The sequence below is a fragment of the Jaculus jaculus genome, chromosome 9 (genome assembly GCF_020740685.1).
Source record: "Jaculus jaculus isolate mJacJac1 chromosome 9, mJacJac1.mat.Y.cur, whole genome shotgun sequence".
In the NCBI taxonomy this organism is placed as follows: domain Eukaryota; kingdom Metazoa; phylum Chordata; class Mammalia; order Rodentia; family Dipodidae; genus Jaculus; species Jaculus jaculus.
Window position 1 is genome coordinate 7,971,767 of NC_059110.1, and position 15,485 is coordinate 7,987,251.

At 45.4% G+C, this 15,485-nt stretch overlaps 1 protein-coding gene across 5 annotated transcripts in view; it reads right to left on the bottom strand.

Moving 5' to 3' along the window:
* Window positions 1-7,219: 7,219 nt before the first annotated feature.
* Window positions 7,220-15,485, bottom strand: part of Fndc1 (fibronectin type III domain containing 1) — a 90,715-nt gene continuing 82,449 nt past the window's right edge. For all 5 annotated transcript variants that reach the window (XM_045158268.1, XM_045158267.1, XM_045158265.1 and 2 more), the window contains 4 exons: window positions 14,165-14,194; window positions 12,835-12,996; window positions 10,137-10,259; window positions 7,220-7,956 (listed from right to left, as the gene is read on the bottom strand). In XM_045158268.1, the coding sequence (XP_045014203.1) occupies window positions 7,841-7,956; window positions 10,137-10,259; window positions 12,835-12,996; window positions 14,165-14,194 (431 nt within the window). In that variant the 3' untranslated portion in view covers window positions 7,220-7,840. The remainder of the gene's footprint in view (window positions 7,957-10,136; window positions 10,260-12,834; window positions 12,997-14,164; window positions 14,195-15,485) is intronic.

A 15,485-nucleotide genomic window follows, 5' to 3' on the forward strand; every position in this document is an offset into this window, starting at 1 on the left:
GTTACAAGGTGTCAGTGCTGTCATGAAAAGAAAAGATAGGGGCTGGAGAGATGGCTCAGCAGTGAAGACACTTGCATGCAAAGGCTGAGGACCCATGTTCGACTCTCCAGATCCCACGAAATCCAGATGCACAAAGGTGATGCAACGGCACACGGTCACACACGTGCACAAGATGGTACATGTGTCTGGAGTTCGATTGCAGTGGCCCTGGTGCACCACTTCTCTCTCTCTCTGTCTCATAAAAAATTTTTAAAAATGAAAAAAATCAGATTATTATTGATGCACAGATAGACACATTAAGAATAGTTTGTACTTATTTTAGCTATGAAAGAGAGCACAAGTCACGTTCAGCTCAAGCATTACAATTTAATCAAGCACCCTGACTGCAGACAGAACTCAAGAAAGTCCTGTGGACTGGTCAACAAGTTTTCTGCCTCTCCGACTACAACTTATTTCTCATTACCTACAGCACTCCCAGTGGATAAACAGGCCTTTCCAACTTGGCGTCGAAAGCAGAAAGGCTCCGAGGTTGCCAAATAACTACTTCCTGTACAACGAGGCGACCCACAGACATTGTCAGTGGAATCTAGAGAGTGTCAAGTCACTGTGCTTCCTACAGAAATGGAACAGCGGAGACAATGTCACACAGAGAAATAATTTTGAAAACTGGATATTTAGACTCAGTTGTCTAAATTGTCTATGAAAACAACAACAACAGTTCGGGGATGAAGAGATGGCTTAGCAGTTAAGGCGTTTGCTTGCAAAGCCAAAGGACCCAGGTTCGATTCCCCAGGTCCCACGTAAGCCAGATGCACAAGTGGGCGCATGTTTGCAGTGGCTGGAGGCACTTGGTGCACCCATTTCTCTCTCTCTCAAATAAATAAAAATTAAAAAAATAAACAGTTCAGTTGTTTCAATTCAGTCTATCAAATAAACCAACCATGGACTCTGAGGTCATTACACGTTAGAGCAGGTCAGACACATCAGCAGGATCTGGCCTTTCCTTATCGCTGTCCCCTTAAGGAGGCCTTCCACTCTCTTCCTAGGAATTTCAACTTTCTGGATCCCAGAATCCTGACATCAGGAGTGTGGCGGTTTGGTGCAGGTGTCCCCCATAAACTTAGGTGTTCTGAGTGCCAGGTTCCCCATCTGATGGCAATTAGAAATTAACGCCTCCTGGAGGTGGTGTATTTTGGGGGGCGGACTTATGGGTGTTATAGCCAGTTTCCCCATGCCAGTGTTTGGCATACTCTCCTGTTGCTATGGTCTACCTTATGTTGGCCAGGAGCTGATGGCTACCCTCTGCTCATACCATCATTTTCCTCTGCCATTACAGAGCGTCCCTTTGAGTCTGTAAGCCAAAATAAACTCTTTTCCCAAAAGCTGCTCTTGGTTGAGCGATTTCTGCCAGCAATGTGAACTGGACTGCAACAAGGAGTAAAGTGATCAAAAAAGCCACTCATTAAAAAAGAGAGAGAGAGAGACCTGCAAATCTGGTCTCCCTCACGAAATCACTCCCTATTAAAAACGAAACCCAGGTCTGAGTCTTGAGGGGAGCTTCTCAAACCCCCTCTTGCCTGCCTGGACAAAAACTCCACCTTGCTTCATTCTCCTATATCGACATGGGGGTTGAAGCGCGCCCCCTTCTCTATCCTAGTTTTAAGCTATAATAAGATACTCTGAACCTTACCCTCTGGTCTGTGGATTTCATTCTTCAAATTCAAAGGACAAGAATCTGGGGACACCCCGAATTGTCAGTGCGTTGGTGTACAAGGAACCCAAAAGTCCTGTGCCATCATGTGCTTAAGCATAGCAGCCACACATGTCCAACATGTGAGAAGACCGGGAAGGTGGCTGAACTTTACACAGGGCTCAGCGGGGTGGGGGAGGCCGTCTGGAGGGGAAAGGAAGGCTGCCCAGGCTGAGGACCTGCATTCGGAGGTTGCGGGAGTCTGGCAAAGGCCGTCATGTGATGCTGATGGTCTCCCAGGTGACAGCCACTGTGGTCTCTTCTGCCTGGGCAGATGCTGGAGCCCTCATTTCTTCTTCCTGCAGGAAGACTGTTCCTAGATGGGAGGCAAGGCAGGGTGAAACCTTTGTGCAGAAGATGTTGTGTGTGTGTGTGTGTGTGTGTGTGTGTGTGTGTGTGTGTGTGTTGTATGCATGTGCCCCATGCATGTGTGAAGGCCAGAGAAGAAAGTGGGGGTGTGGTTCCTCCATTGCTCCTCTGCGTGTTTACTTGATTGAGTCTCTCGCTGGTTCCGGAGCTGCCATTTTTGCACGCCTCAGCGATTCTCTGGTCTCTGCGCTCCACGAGACTAGGGTTACAGATGTGGGCCAGCTGTTGTTTGCATGCTTGAGAAGAGAAGTCAGGTGGTCTCAAGGCCCCTCATGAAGCTCTCTCGCCCACTGAGCACCACTCCAGTCCTAAACTCACTTCTTCACGCCATTTGCAATATGTATCCATCATCAGGAGGAGATGCTGAGACGTACAAGAAGCTACAGGCGGCTGAAGAGTGCTCGCTCAGAAAAACACTCGGCTTGCAAGTGTGAAAACCTGAATTCAATCCCTAGAACCCACATAAAATGCTAGGTGTGACAACACAAACCCGTCATCCCAGCTCTGGGGGGTACTGGGAGAGGGCCGAGACGGGAGGATCCCAGGAATTTTCTAGTCAGCTAGTCTAGACTACTTGGTGGGCTCCGGGCCAATGAGAGACCCTGTCTCAGAGACAAGTGGACAAGCCGGGCGTGGTGGCGCACGCCTTTAATCCCAGCACTCGGGAGGCAGAGGTAGGAGGGTCGTCGTGAGTTCAAGGCCACCCTGAGACTACATAGTGAATTCCAGGTCAGCCTGGGCTAGTGAGACCCTACCTCGAAAAACCAAAAAACCAAAAAACCAAAAAACCAAAAAAAAAAAAAAGTGGACAGCACACCTGAAGAATGACGTACAATGTGGTCCTCTGGCCTCCACATGCACACACGCATGCACACTCCCAGCACGTGCACACATACCTAGCAATGCACACGTGCACGCCATACACACACATGCGAGAAAAGAAAATAACCTGTAGCTCCATGGTGTCTCTCTCAGTGGAATTGTCCTGTGATTACACACAAAAAAAACGAATAGTTTTCCATGCCGGGAGAGGCAGACCACCGTAACCTCATGTCTCTTCATGTTCTCAAATTCTCCCCCCCCTCAAAATCACCCAAATATGTGGCTTGCACAAGCAAAAGGGGAAACGATAAGTCAAAATCCATCTGGTACACGTTGGAAATTACGTCTAAACCAAATGGTTATGTTAAATGTGCATAAAGCCAACTAAAGGGCACGCTATCTCCTGACGCCACAATACAAGCAAAGGCTCTGCCCTGGGCGAAGCTCCAGAAGCCAGGACCCAGCCACAGGCCAGGGTTCAGGTCGTGGGCGCAGGGAGACGAACTTAAGTAAGACCAAAAGAAACAGATCTCGGCCAGGCGTGGTGGCACACCCCTTTAACCCCAGCATTCAGGAGGCAATGGTGGGAGGATGGCCATGAGTTCAAGGCCAGCCTGAGACTCCATAGTGAATTCCAGGTCAGGAACAGATCTCTAGTAAGTAGTACTTACTAGCTTTTAAATGGGGATTCGAACCCTTCTTTAAATCTCAAGAAAACCCAAGCTCATAACCATACAGACAGTTCTTAAAGGGCCAGAACACAAATGCCTTCAGCTCTGCATGTCGCTTGTGGACTGTGTCCCATGCCATTGGTGTCTATTTATTGCTTTTGTTTGCATTGTTTGTAGTACTTTAATGTGTACACCGTTCTAAGTGCAGAGGCCGTATGCTACAGGGCAGGGCCTTGAGCCCAGGTATAGATATTTTGGGTGGGATTTAGTTTCTCAGGGATGTGTAACTCATCAAAGATGCTGACTCAGTGGTTGAGAACTTCTCAAATTTCTTGTCACTTTGAACCAAAAAATTTCTTTTCATGTAACTGCTCCCCCCATGTATATCTAGTCTGGCCCCTGGAATTGGCAAGCTCTGTTTGAGAAGAGATGAAGTTTTCTCTCTTTAGATAAAACTCATTAAACTCATTCTAACCCAGCCTCACTTTGTTTCCATATCTTTTACTGCTGTGTGTGTGTGTGTGTGTGTCGTGTCTCAGGTGTGTGGTGTGCGTACATGTATGTACATATATGTGTGAGGGCCAGAGGACAACCTCAGGAATCATTCCTCAGGAATACCATCCTCCTTTCTTGAAACAGAGTCCCTTGGCCTGGAGCTCATTGAGTAGGCTAAAGGAGCTGGCCAGCAAGGGCCAGGGTTCAAGTCTTCTTGTTAGTTTTGGTTTTAATTCTAGCAGTGGATAATCTGAGAATTGTGGTGAATTCCAACTAAAATTTCAAATATTTATTTCACTTTTTTTTTCCTTGGTTTTTCTGAGGTAGGGTCTCACTCTAGCTCAGGCTGACCTGGAATTCACTATGTAGTCTCAGGCTGGCCTCGAAATCATGGTGATCCTCCTACCTCTGCCTCCTGAGTGCTGAGATTAAAGGTGTATGCCACCATGCCCAGCCCTATTTTACTTTATTTTTAAAATTTGTGTTTATTCATTTATGAGAGAGACAGAATGAATGGGCACAGCAGGGCCTCTCACCACTGCAAATGAAATTCTGGACACATGTGCCACCATTTGCATCTGGCTTATGTGGGTACTAGGGAATCAAATCTGGGTCCTTAGGTTTCACAGGCAAGTGCCTGAACCACTGAGCCATCTCTTCAGCCCACAAATGTTTATTTTTGATAGAAGCTCAGTTGTATATAGTACAAAGCCTAAAGATTTCAGGAAGAACTCAAAAATCTTTGCACAGGCAGGGTGTGGTGGTACACACCTTTCAACCCAAACCAGCACCCAGCAGGCAGAGGTAGGAGGATCACTGTGAGTTCAAGGCCAGCCTGGGATAACACAGTGAGTTCCAAGTCAGCCTGGGCTAGAGTCAGAAGACACTACTTAAAACAAAAAAAAAGGAAAGAAGGGCGTGGTGGCGCACACCTTTATTCCCAGCACTTGGGAGGCAGAGGTAGGTGGATCGCCATGAGTTCGAGGCCACCCTGAGTGAAATCAGGTCAGCCTGGGCTAGAGTGAAACCCTACCTCAAAAAAAAAAAAAAAAAAAGAGAGAGAGAGAGAGAGATCATTGGATACGTGAAGCCAGGGAACACTTAATGCTTCTGTGAGATAACCATGAAGTGTCTGAGGGGTGGGAACTGGCTCCTTGGGCAACACCATAAGTGTGCGTGGCATGGGGAAGACATGCTGGATATTGCTTCTTAACTTTTTTTGCTTGTTTGTTTTTCGAGGTAGGGTTTTCACTCTAGCTCAGGCTGACCTGGAATTCGCTACGTAGTCTCAGGGTGGCCTCGAACTCACCGCAATCCTTCTTCCTTTGCCTCCCGAGTGCTGGGATTAAAGGTGTGCACCACCATGCCTGGCTGGGGTTTATACCACTTTTCGGGGGGGGGGGGCGGGCGCTGGTTATCGCTTCTTAATACTCATCTCCTCCAGAGGGGGTCCGACAACCAAGCCAAGACTGGGGTCAGACGAAGGCTCACCTTTGGGTGTTCTGTTAAATTATTTGTACTTAGTGAAACATTTCCAGGCAATGTACAAGCCCTGGTGTCGCCCCCCCCCCCGCCCCCGTTGCGGGGACAGCCTCATTCTGACAGTGTTCTGTGCTCTCAATAGAAGGCCCGCGATGCTGAGTTTTGAGGTGGTGAGGGTTCAAAGGAAACAGGTTGTGCTTATTGGAAAACTCTAGTTCTATTTAAGCTCTGTCTTTGACTTGGCGTCATGAAACATGTTGATTGATGTGAAAACTCCAGTATCTCCTTCTTCAATCATCTTCCTTCGGTGTACAAGAGAAGCCCTGCCCCCCAAGCTACTTAAAGATTCTTATCTATTTTGCAAATTAAAATGTAGATAAATGTATGATTTCTCTAAGAAATTCTAGCCCTTCCCCAACCACTCTCAGCATGCTTGTGTTTCCATTGCTGTTCTTGATCTTAGAAAGGGGCTGATGGAATTTGAGGAAAGCTGTGGACATCATGCCTGGTCACAAAGACCTTGCAAAGTTAGTTGTTTCCTTGTAAATTTTACCTTCAAAAGTGCCAGACATGGGGCTAGAGAGATGGGTCAGTGGTTGAGGGGCTTGTCTGCAAAGCCCAGTGATCCAGGTTCAATTCCCCAGGGTCCATGTAAAGCAAGATGCACAAAGTGACTCATGCATCTGGAGTTCATTTACAGTGGCTACAGGACCTGGCTCACCCATTCTCTCCCTCTCTCTCACACACACAATCTCTCTCTCTCTAGTTCTCTGATAATAAGTAAATATATTTTTAAAGTGCTAAACATATGTGACTCCACCTATGTCCAGTGCTGGCTGAGAATCAGTAACTGTAGGCTCTTGGACTACTCTCTGCCCATCATTGGAGCATCTTTGGTACAGCTCTTAGGCCCAGCAAGGTCTGTCTCCAGCTCTTCTCTACCGTGGCTTCTCAAGGGCTAATACCTTGATGCAGGAAGACCAGGCTCTCCATACCACTGGGCTGTCTGTGGGATGTGGGAAGGATAGCGTGCTTTTAAAACAATGGATAAAGGGTCTAAATAAACCCAAGGAAGGGAACATGCTTCTTTTTCAAGGATTAGACTACAAGTTAGGGAGGAAACAGAAAGAGAATTTTTTAATTTTTATTTATTTGAGAGAGAGAGAGAGAGAGAGAGAGAGATAATGGGTGCACCAGGGCCACTGCAAACACCAGATGCAGGTGCCACTTTATGTCTCTGGCTTCTGTGGGTCCTGGGGAATTGAACCTGGGTCTTTTGGCTTTGCAGCCAAGTGCCTTAAGCACTAAGCCATCTCTCTAGCCCTGGAAAGAGAACAGAACTTTCAAATCACTTGGAAACACACTAGATGTGCCTCCAGAGAGGAAAGAATCCCTCTGAGGTATACAAAGGCTGTCTCCTTAGGAGGAAAGCACTTGGTGTTCAGTGGCCAGTGGGTCTCATCACCACCAGTATCTCATCCTTCCCATCACGGTCACAGTCCAGCAGCAGCCTCAGAAAGCCACCACACCTTTCTACTGATGCTATGTTATATGTACTACCGACCCCTGGGCATCCCCCCCACACAAAAAATTAATGAATAGTACTTTGGTTCAAAAAGTCCCACACACATTTATCTAGCGAACAATAAAGTTAGCAATTTTAATCAATATTCTTGCAGATAAGTGTAGATATGTATATGCATATATACACACATATATATTTATATCAAAATTGGGAATTTACAAATAAGATTTGTTGCATTTCGTGTAGCAGTGGGTAAGTCCACAGAGGAAATGGGAAGGTGGGTAAATTTCCTTCGGTGGTGCTCGGGGCAATTCAGTTCTATGGCATACAGAGAGATCTGAAGCTTAAACTGAGCTGACGTGGGAGGCATCAGCAGTGAGAAGAGCAGGAGCAGTCTATGAAGCAAGCACCGTGTGCTATCGCTGTTTCCTAGAGATACGGGAGGGTCTGAAAATCGCACTGGGTCTGCTGCTGGTTTTTTTGATGTCACTGGAATGTGCTATCATGAACCACAAAAATGTGGTAACATGAAGTTTCAGCAAAACTGAGCCCTGTCTGTAGTCCAGGTCAGACTGAAGATGACCAAATTGTCCTGTGTCCATCCTGCAGCCTCCTGATACCCAGGGGCAGAAGGCTTGGAACATTGTCTTTCTCTTGCTCACAGCCCCTAGTGCAAGTTAGTCGACGAGGCTAGGAGGGCGTGTTTGCAGCAGGCTGGTCCTGTGGTCACCACTTTCCAGGGATGGTGACCCCACACTCGTACCAGCCCACATAGTAGTAAGGGGTTCCGAAACCAATGTGGCCAAAGCTGACGGGCTCCTGGCGATACTGGCGATGGTAGCCTGGAAGGAAAACACAAAAGAGAGGGGAAAAAGATACATGAAGTGAGCTGAACCAACAGGAAGACTTCTCAACTTACAAGCTGCCTGTAGGCAGAAGCCTCTGCTGAGTGTTTTTACGATATGTATGACTTGTGTTGAGTCACAAATGCCTGAAGTTTATCTCAAGCATGTTCTATGGGACCATTCGGTCACCTTCTCTCTCCCATAATAGGTGATTATAGTCAACACTAGGGAGCATTCACCACTGGCCAGCCTTGAGCATGCCCCGCTGATTCTCGCCAAGCTTGGAACCTCCAAACTCCAAGCTTTCATTCTGAGAACCTGAAGCAGACTTGTAGGTATTTTCAGAAAAGCTATTTTGGGGAGAGACTCCTGCAGCGCTACTGTGGAAGATGCTCCAATCTCCTCAAAGTATTTAGGGAAATTCAACCATTGCTCTCACTGTTGCCAAATCAATGGCCTCCTGCCACTCTACCCGTGAGTGTACTAACCAAGCAGCACTGAGGAAATACCACAACCGCAGCATTGAAATAGAGTGGACATAGATGAACAACTGTGCAACAGGAACTGGGGACGCCACAAGAGCTGCGAAGGTATGAACTGTGCATACTTCACATAGTTGTTCTGACAGTACTGTAGATGTTTTTATGAAAATATTTTTAAATGAGACTTGTAGTTGTCTGAATGCAATAAGTCCTCCATAGCCTCAGATAGTTTTGATTAAGTGAGTAACTTGAATCTCAGCAGCCTGCCTGGAGGTGTCACTGGGGATTGGATCTTAAGTCCCACCCTAAGGTATAAAAAGAGAAGTTTGAGGTGCTGGCTGTTTGCATTTGGTGGTTTCTGGCTTTTGATGATGTCACTCTGTTTGGATCCATGGAAGTGAGCCAGCTTCTTCCACCACTGATGGCGTTTCCCCTGGATCTGAAACAAAGCCTGGAACAAACCCTTCCGTCCCACAAGCTGCTTCTGGTTGGATGTTTGCCTTATCAAGGAGCAGCTGTCCAAAACAAGACTAAAATTTCAATCAGCAGACTAAACAAATTATCTCTATAATGTGGACGGTCTTTGCCCAATGGGTTGGAAGTTTTAATGGAAAATTACTGGTTCCCCACCACCCTAGAAAGAGGAATCCTGCCTCCAGGAAGCCTTGGCACATGATGTACAGTGCACATCTTCCCTTGGCCTTTGGCCTTCCTCTCAACTCTGAATTTTTTTAACTTCCTAGTTTCTGTAGTTATATGAAATAATTCCTTAAAATAAATCTCAACACATTTATCATTGGTTATGTTCTGTAGATGAGGGAGCACTGATCCACTTGTTTTACTGCTTTGTGTAGTTTAGTTCTTGGAAAAATAATGTTAATTCATATACCAGTCTGCAGTACTTTTCCTCAAAATTAGATACTTAGCAAATTAACACATGCCATGCCCTGAAAGTGCCGCATCACTGAGAACTGAGAACATGCTAGAAAAGGTGCTGGGCTTCTTTCTGCCCTGTTTGTTTGCTTGGGAGACTGAAGGAGTTAGTACCACATTGCAGGGACTAATCTTTGAGAGTAACCCACTTTCCCTGGCCTCAAAGCGCCATGGGCAGGTAGCTCAGGCACTGACTGACAGCTCCCCCAGGCAGTGGACTTTCACGCTTAGCTTTGCTGTCTGTATCTTCACTCACGTCAGTCTCCTCTGGAAGGACTCCACTCTTTGCATGTTTAGACAGACTTGAAAGATAAGCCCAGACTTCTGCCCCTGATGATATTCCTTAACAGAGTGGTTGCCTCTCTTGAATTCACAGTCCCAATGATATGCACAATTCCTTGACAGCAGGACAGACACATGACATAACTGTCACTATCTACACATCACAGTGTTCACTGTGAGTTGCCCTTTCACATATTTGTTTTCTCTTCCTGATTTTGCAGACACACACACACACACACACACACACACACACACCCCTTTTTTTAAAATCCCAATTTCTTAATATTCATATCAAACCCAATACATGGTAAGAATGCTTGGATTCTTCCACTCCTTATAGTTTCTTTTTTTACCTTTATGTTCCAAAGTGCTCCCAACATTATCTTCAAGTGAAAAATCAAAGGCAGACTGTCCATGAGTTTGCTCCTTCTAGTCACCCTCCTCTCCCATCACCCTCAGCAGAATACTTGTTCACAGTACCTTGGATGTTGGGAAGGGCTTCTATATAGGTCTGAGGTCCTGTTCGTCCATCAAGATGTGAATCCACAAACTGGCAATGATCTTCACCTCGTCCCCAGCTGTCTCCAATGCTGTAGAACGTATCTGTAGAGGGGAGTATCGTGGGTCAGTGACTAGTCAAAGGTTGTCACTGCTGGCTTAGAAGTCAGAACAAGCTTTAAAGACCATTTGGAATAATAGCTAAAGGCACTTAAGTTGTGTTACATACTTTGTATATCTGAAAAAATAGGATAATAGCCCTAATTCCCTAAACCCATTAAGTGTTGTAAGAATTCAAAAGTGCCTTGCTCTAAATACTTAACATATTCTTAAGTAGGGGGACCCATAAATAATATACACAGCTCCACCCTATATATAATGGACCATTTTATTCCCCAGCTTTAAAAAAGTAATGTAGGGGCTGGAGAGATGGCTTAGTGGTTAGGCACTTACCTGTGAAGCCTAAGGAACCAGGTTCTATTACCCAGTGCCCATATAAGGCAGACACACAAGGTGGTGTATGCATCTGGAGTTCATTTGTAATGGCTAAAAGCTCTGGCACACCCATTCTCTCTCTCTCTCTCTCTCTCTCTCTCTCTCTCTCTCTCTCTCTCTCCAGCTCTCTCTTTTTCAAATAAATTAATGAATATAATATTTAAAAAATAAATGAAGAAAATTATAACAAAGAACAGATAGTGACAATAGGCAGTTCTGGTTAACCAGAAACTATGTTCCCTACGTAGCTGGAAGGGGCCTAGGTTCATGGGACAGGACGCTGTCCGAGGTGCTGAATCCCAGCAAGACAGTGGAGTTGTGTCTCTGCGTCTCCCACCTTAGAATCATGAAGATGCTTAGGCAACCTCTACCAGAGATTCTGAAGGGGAGGGAAAGCGTAGAAGAGAAGAAAAGAGTGTAGGAGAGGGGGAGACAGACGCAGGTAGAGAAAGTATTTAGGTAAAAGCATATAGGAATTGTAGGTAGGGGGGATGGGAGGGGAGGAGACTGAACCCTGCTGCCAAGTTAAAAGTACATTATAAAACTGACTAGCGAAAAAATGCAGACCATATAAAGGAAAGCCTAAATATTTTACACATGGAATTTAAAAAATTTTGTGAATTTTGAAATCAAAACTAAGTTGATGTGGATGGGTGGAGCAAAGCCAGCTTGGTAGGAATGACCTTTTGAAGCATTAGTCATTCAAGGTCTTCCACGAATTCTTGAAAACACTGTTATTTTTATTCTGACTGAGGAAAAAGTGCACTTCTCATATGAGTTTCACTGCCTGTAAACATTTTTTCTTTCTAGAAAGATGCAATGGCAGCAGGAAGAACTTTCCTTTAACTCTTCTAGACACTACATACTACAGTTGCAATAATATCAAATTAAATAAGCCTTTAAATTTCTTTTCACAAAAACGTTCATGCGTGTGTGTGTGAGCACGGGCATGTGAGGAACTCGGCACATGTGTGGAGGTCAGAGGCTAACGGTTTGGACAAGTCTTCACCATTCCACTGCTGCACCTGCCAAGGGTTCTAGGAAACTCTCCTGCCTCCATTTCCCACTTTCCATCTGTGTGCTGGGACTATAGAAACTCACCGTGGCTTCAAGCTTTTTACATGGGATCTAAGGAGTAAACTTGGGCACTTAGCCTTGAGCACCAAATTCTTTAGCCACTGAGCCATTTCCCTAGGCCAACCTTTAAATTTCTAACAGAATTAATTTTGAATGGCATTCATACAATGGACTGTGTGCTCTGTGCGTACATATGTGTGTGCATGTGGAAACCGGAGTTGAGGGTCGGGTGTCTTCCTTAATTGCTCTCCATTTGTTTTTTTTTTTTTTGAGACAGGGTGTGGTGGTTTGATTCAGGTGTCCCGCATAAACTTAGGTGTTCTGAATGCTAGGTTCCCAGCTGATGGACATTTTTGGGAATTACTGCCTCCTGGAGGTGGTGTATTGCTGGGGGCGGGCTTATGGGTGTTATAGCCAGTGTCCCCTTGCCAGTGTTTGGCACATTCTCCTGTTGCTGTTGTCCACTTTATGTGGGCCAGGGGATGATGTCCACCCTCTGCTCACACCATCATTTTCCCTGCCATTGTGGAGCTCCCCCCTTGAGCCTGTAAGCCAAAATAAACCACTTTTTTTTTTTTTCCCACAAGCTGCTGTTGGTTGGATGATTTCTACCAGCAATGCGAACCTGACTGCAACACAGGGTTGCTCACTGAACCTGGAGTTCAGCAGTTCAGCCAGTCATAAAGCCCTGGGATCCTTCTGTCTGCATCAATTCAGTGCTGAGATCACAGGCATGCACACACCCTCACACCCAGCTTTGTATGCGGGCCCTGGGAGTGCAGACTCAGGGCCCAGTGCTAGCATAGCAAGCACGCTGTCTACTGAGCCATCACCTCAGCCCCAAATGCAGTAGATCAGATAGATAGATAGATAGATAGATAGAGAGAGAGAGAGAGAGAGAGAGAGAGAGAGAGAGAGAGAGAGACAGACAGACAGACAGACAGACAGACAGGTTTCAAGGTTGAAAAGTTGAACTAGTAACCCTAGTAGAACCTGCAAAACTTCATTTTTAAAAAAATAACAGTTGTGACAGGCCCAGGCCTCAGGTACCTCCTGGGGCACCTGCTTTTCCGTAACGTGCCACGGCCGCCCATACTGCAGGACCTACCTTTCAGGTTGTCGCTGAGGTAGATCTTGTACCTTAGTGAATTACAAAGAACGACTCCCACAAACTTTCTGTACCACGTCCGCTTCACATATTGCCGCCCGTGGCAGTCTGTGTAGCTGGAGTCATGCTTGAAAGCAAATGGGATCCATATGGGCTCACCACCTGGATGACAAAACCCGCGCCCCAAGTCACAGTGGCTCACAGGAGTTTCTCTTCTTACACAGGCTCTCAGAAAACAGGCTTTTTTTTTTTTTCCCCCCACTAGCCCTTCCCTCTTTCAGGCCTGCTCTGAGGCAATGATTGATTGTATTACACCTTCCTTCTTAGTCCTGGAGCATAACTTGGTGGGTTTAATCTAAAAATGCCCCCCCCATGGGCTCATTTGTGAACATCTTGGCCCCAGCTGATGGGCTGTGGATTGGATCATGCGGGTTCCAGCCTCATCAGTGGATTAACCCGCTGAAGAAGTCATACCTGAATGAACTATTAGGAGACAGTTGAAAGAAGTACGTGACTAGTGCATGCCTTTGAAGGGTACGCATCTTGTCCCCAGCCCCTCCTCACATCTCTCTCTGCCCCCGGCCTGTCGGGAAATGAGCAACTTGGCTCCACCGTTTCCTTGGGCCGTAAGCTGCTGCTTTACATTGGCACGGGTACGATGGAGCCAAGTGACCCTGGGATGAAACCTCTGAAACCAGGAGCCAAAATAAACCCTTCTCCCCTGGTTTTCTCAGGGGTTTTATCATGTCAACCAAAAGCTAACTTACGGGGAGAGCTCATTTTACCTAAGTATAGCTAAGGCATTGGTACTTCAACAAGAAAATCTCAGAGTTCATGAAAGACTCAGGACACAAGAAAAGCAGTTGTAACAGCAGATTTGATCCTTTCTGGCACACCATAAACCTCCAGTCCCCCAGCACAGGTTCCTATATTTTTGCCACTCTGTTAGCCTATCTTAAACCACAGGGATTTCTCAGTTTGTTTGAAATAACATAAAATTTCTTTGTGTACTTGGTACATTTTTCTGTCTCTTCATCAATTTATACTATCCACAGGGGTTGTATAAACCAAGTTCCTATTCTAGAAACACTGGCTACTCCTGCCATGGCTTTGCATAGCTATTGATGGGTATGGTCTCACTAAAATATTTCCAGATCATTCTCTTCCTTAGGTCAGAATGGAAGGTGGATCATAGATGAATCAAGGTGATTAAAAAAAAAAAAACAACCTTTGAAGATGCCTCAATGACCCATCATTTTTAATTGTGATCTCACATCCCATATTCACTATGAAAACCAGGACATCAAAAGCCTAAAGAGGAGAAACTCACCTGGTGGCCTCACCACAAGCAAAGGATTGTCTGCAAATGAAGAAGAAATAATTAATGCTGTGTCATGTTCACAGACATGCAAATGTTGACATGTCTACTGTCACTTAGAGAGCTAACCAAACCAGAAGAGGGAGAAAAATAAAGGCTTATTTACCAGATACCAAAGTTTTCCTTCTCTAAACATTTCCTTTCAAGAAATACTCTTCTAGTCAAGTGCCTTGTTATTTATTTACACAGAAGCTGAGAGTGTTTGAAAGTAACATTTGGAAATTGGGTGTTACAAAATGATTCAATACTCTTAAAGCTCTGAATTTGGAAAAGTTTGGTGGTTTCTTAAAAAATTCTGTATGCACATGATACTACCTGTGGTTTCACTCCTGGCTATTCACCCAAGCATACTTAATATATTTATCCAGACACCCATGCTAGGTAAGCACTCTGCTACTGAGCTATATCCCAAGTCCAAACAATTGTTCTTCTAAGGTATATATCCTGTGAATTTTACCACATATACAGGTTCATGGAGCACGCCCTTCCATGAGTGTGCAGACTCTTCCATCACCCCAAGCCTCCCTTTGTACAGTCAATTCATTTGGCACCCTCATCTGTGCATAAGATAGTAATGCCACTTTAAGAGGAAAAGGCTGGTTTTGTCCTTCTCAGTTTGACTTCTAAAGTTGCAATAGTCTGGTGGAAATGTCTCAAGTACTCTGAGGCAGGCTAGCAACCATGACACAAATTGCAAAAGCCCTGCTCTCAGGGCTTACCTGTGTGCATTTAACTCCGACATCAATTATTAGATTATAATGGTTGCCAAAGGCCACAATTCACTGACATGATAATTTTCCTCTTTCTTCAGGGAAGCAGACACTCAAATAAAAGAAAAATACCTGGTTGGGGGGCTGGAGAGATGGCTTAGTGGTTAAGCACATGCCTTAAAGCCTAAGGACTGTGGTTCAAGGCTTGATTCCCCAGGTCCCACGTAAGCCAGATGCACAAGGTGGTGCATGCATCTGGAGTTTGTTTGCAGTGGCTGGAGACCCTGGCACGCCCATTCTCTCTCTATCTGCCTCTTTCTCTCTCTGTCCATTTGTCACTCTCAAATAAATAAATAAACATAAATAAATAAAATTAACAAAAAATACCAAGCTGGATAAACTGAAGATGACCAGAGCAAATAAATATCACATTTGTGTGTGTGAGGGTCTTCTGAGACCTCACTGAGAGTGAATTTCATGGGCCACACCACAGAGATTCATACTAGAATTTAAGGTTGGGGCTCTCCCACAAGGAAGATGACAGGAACTAGAAGTGGGAGAGA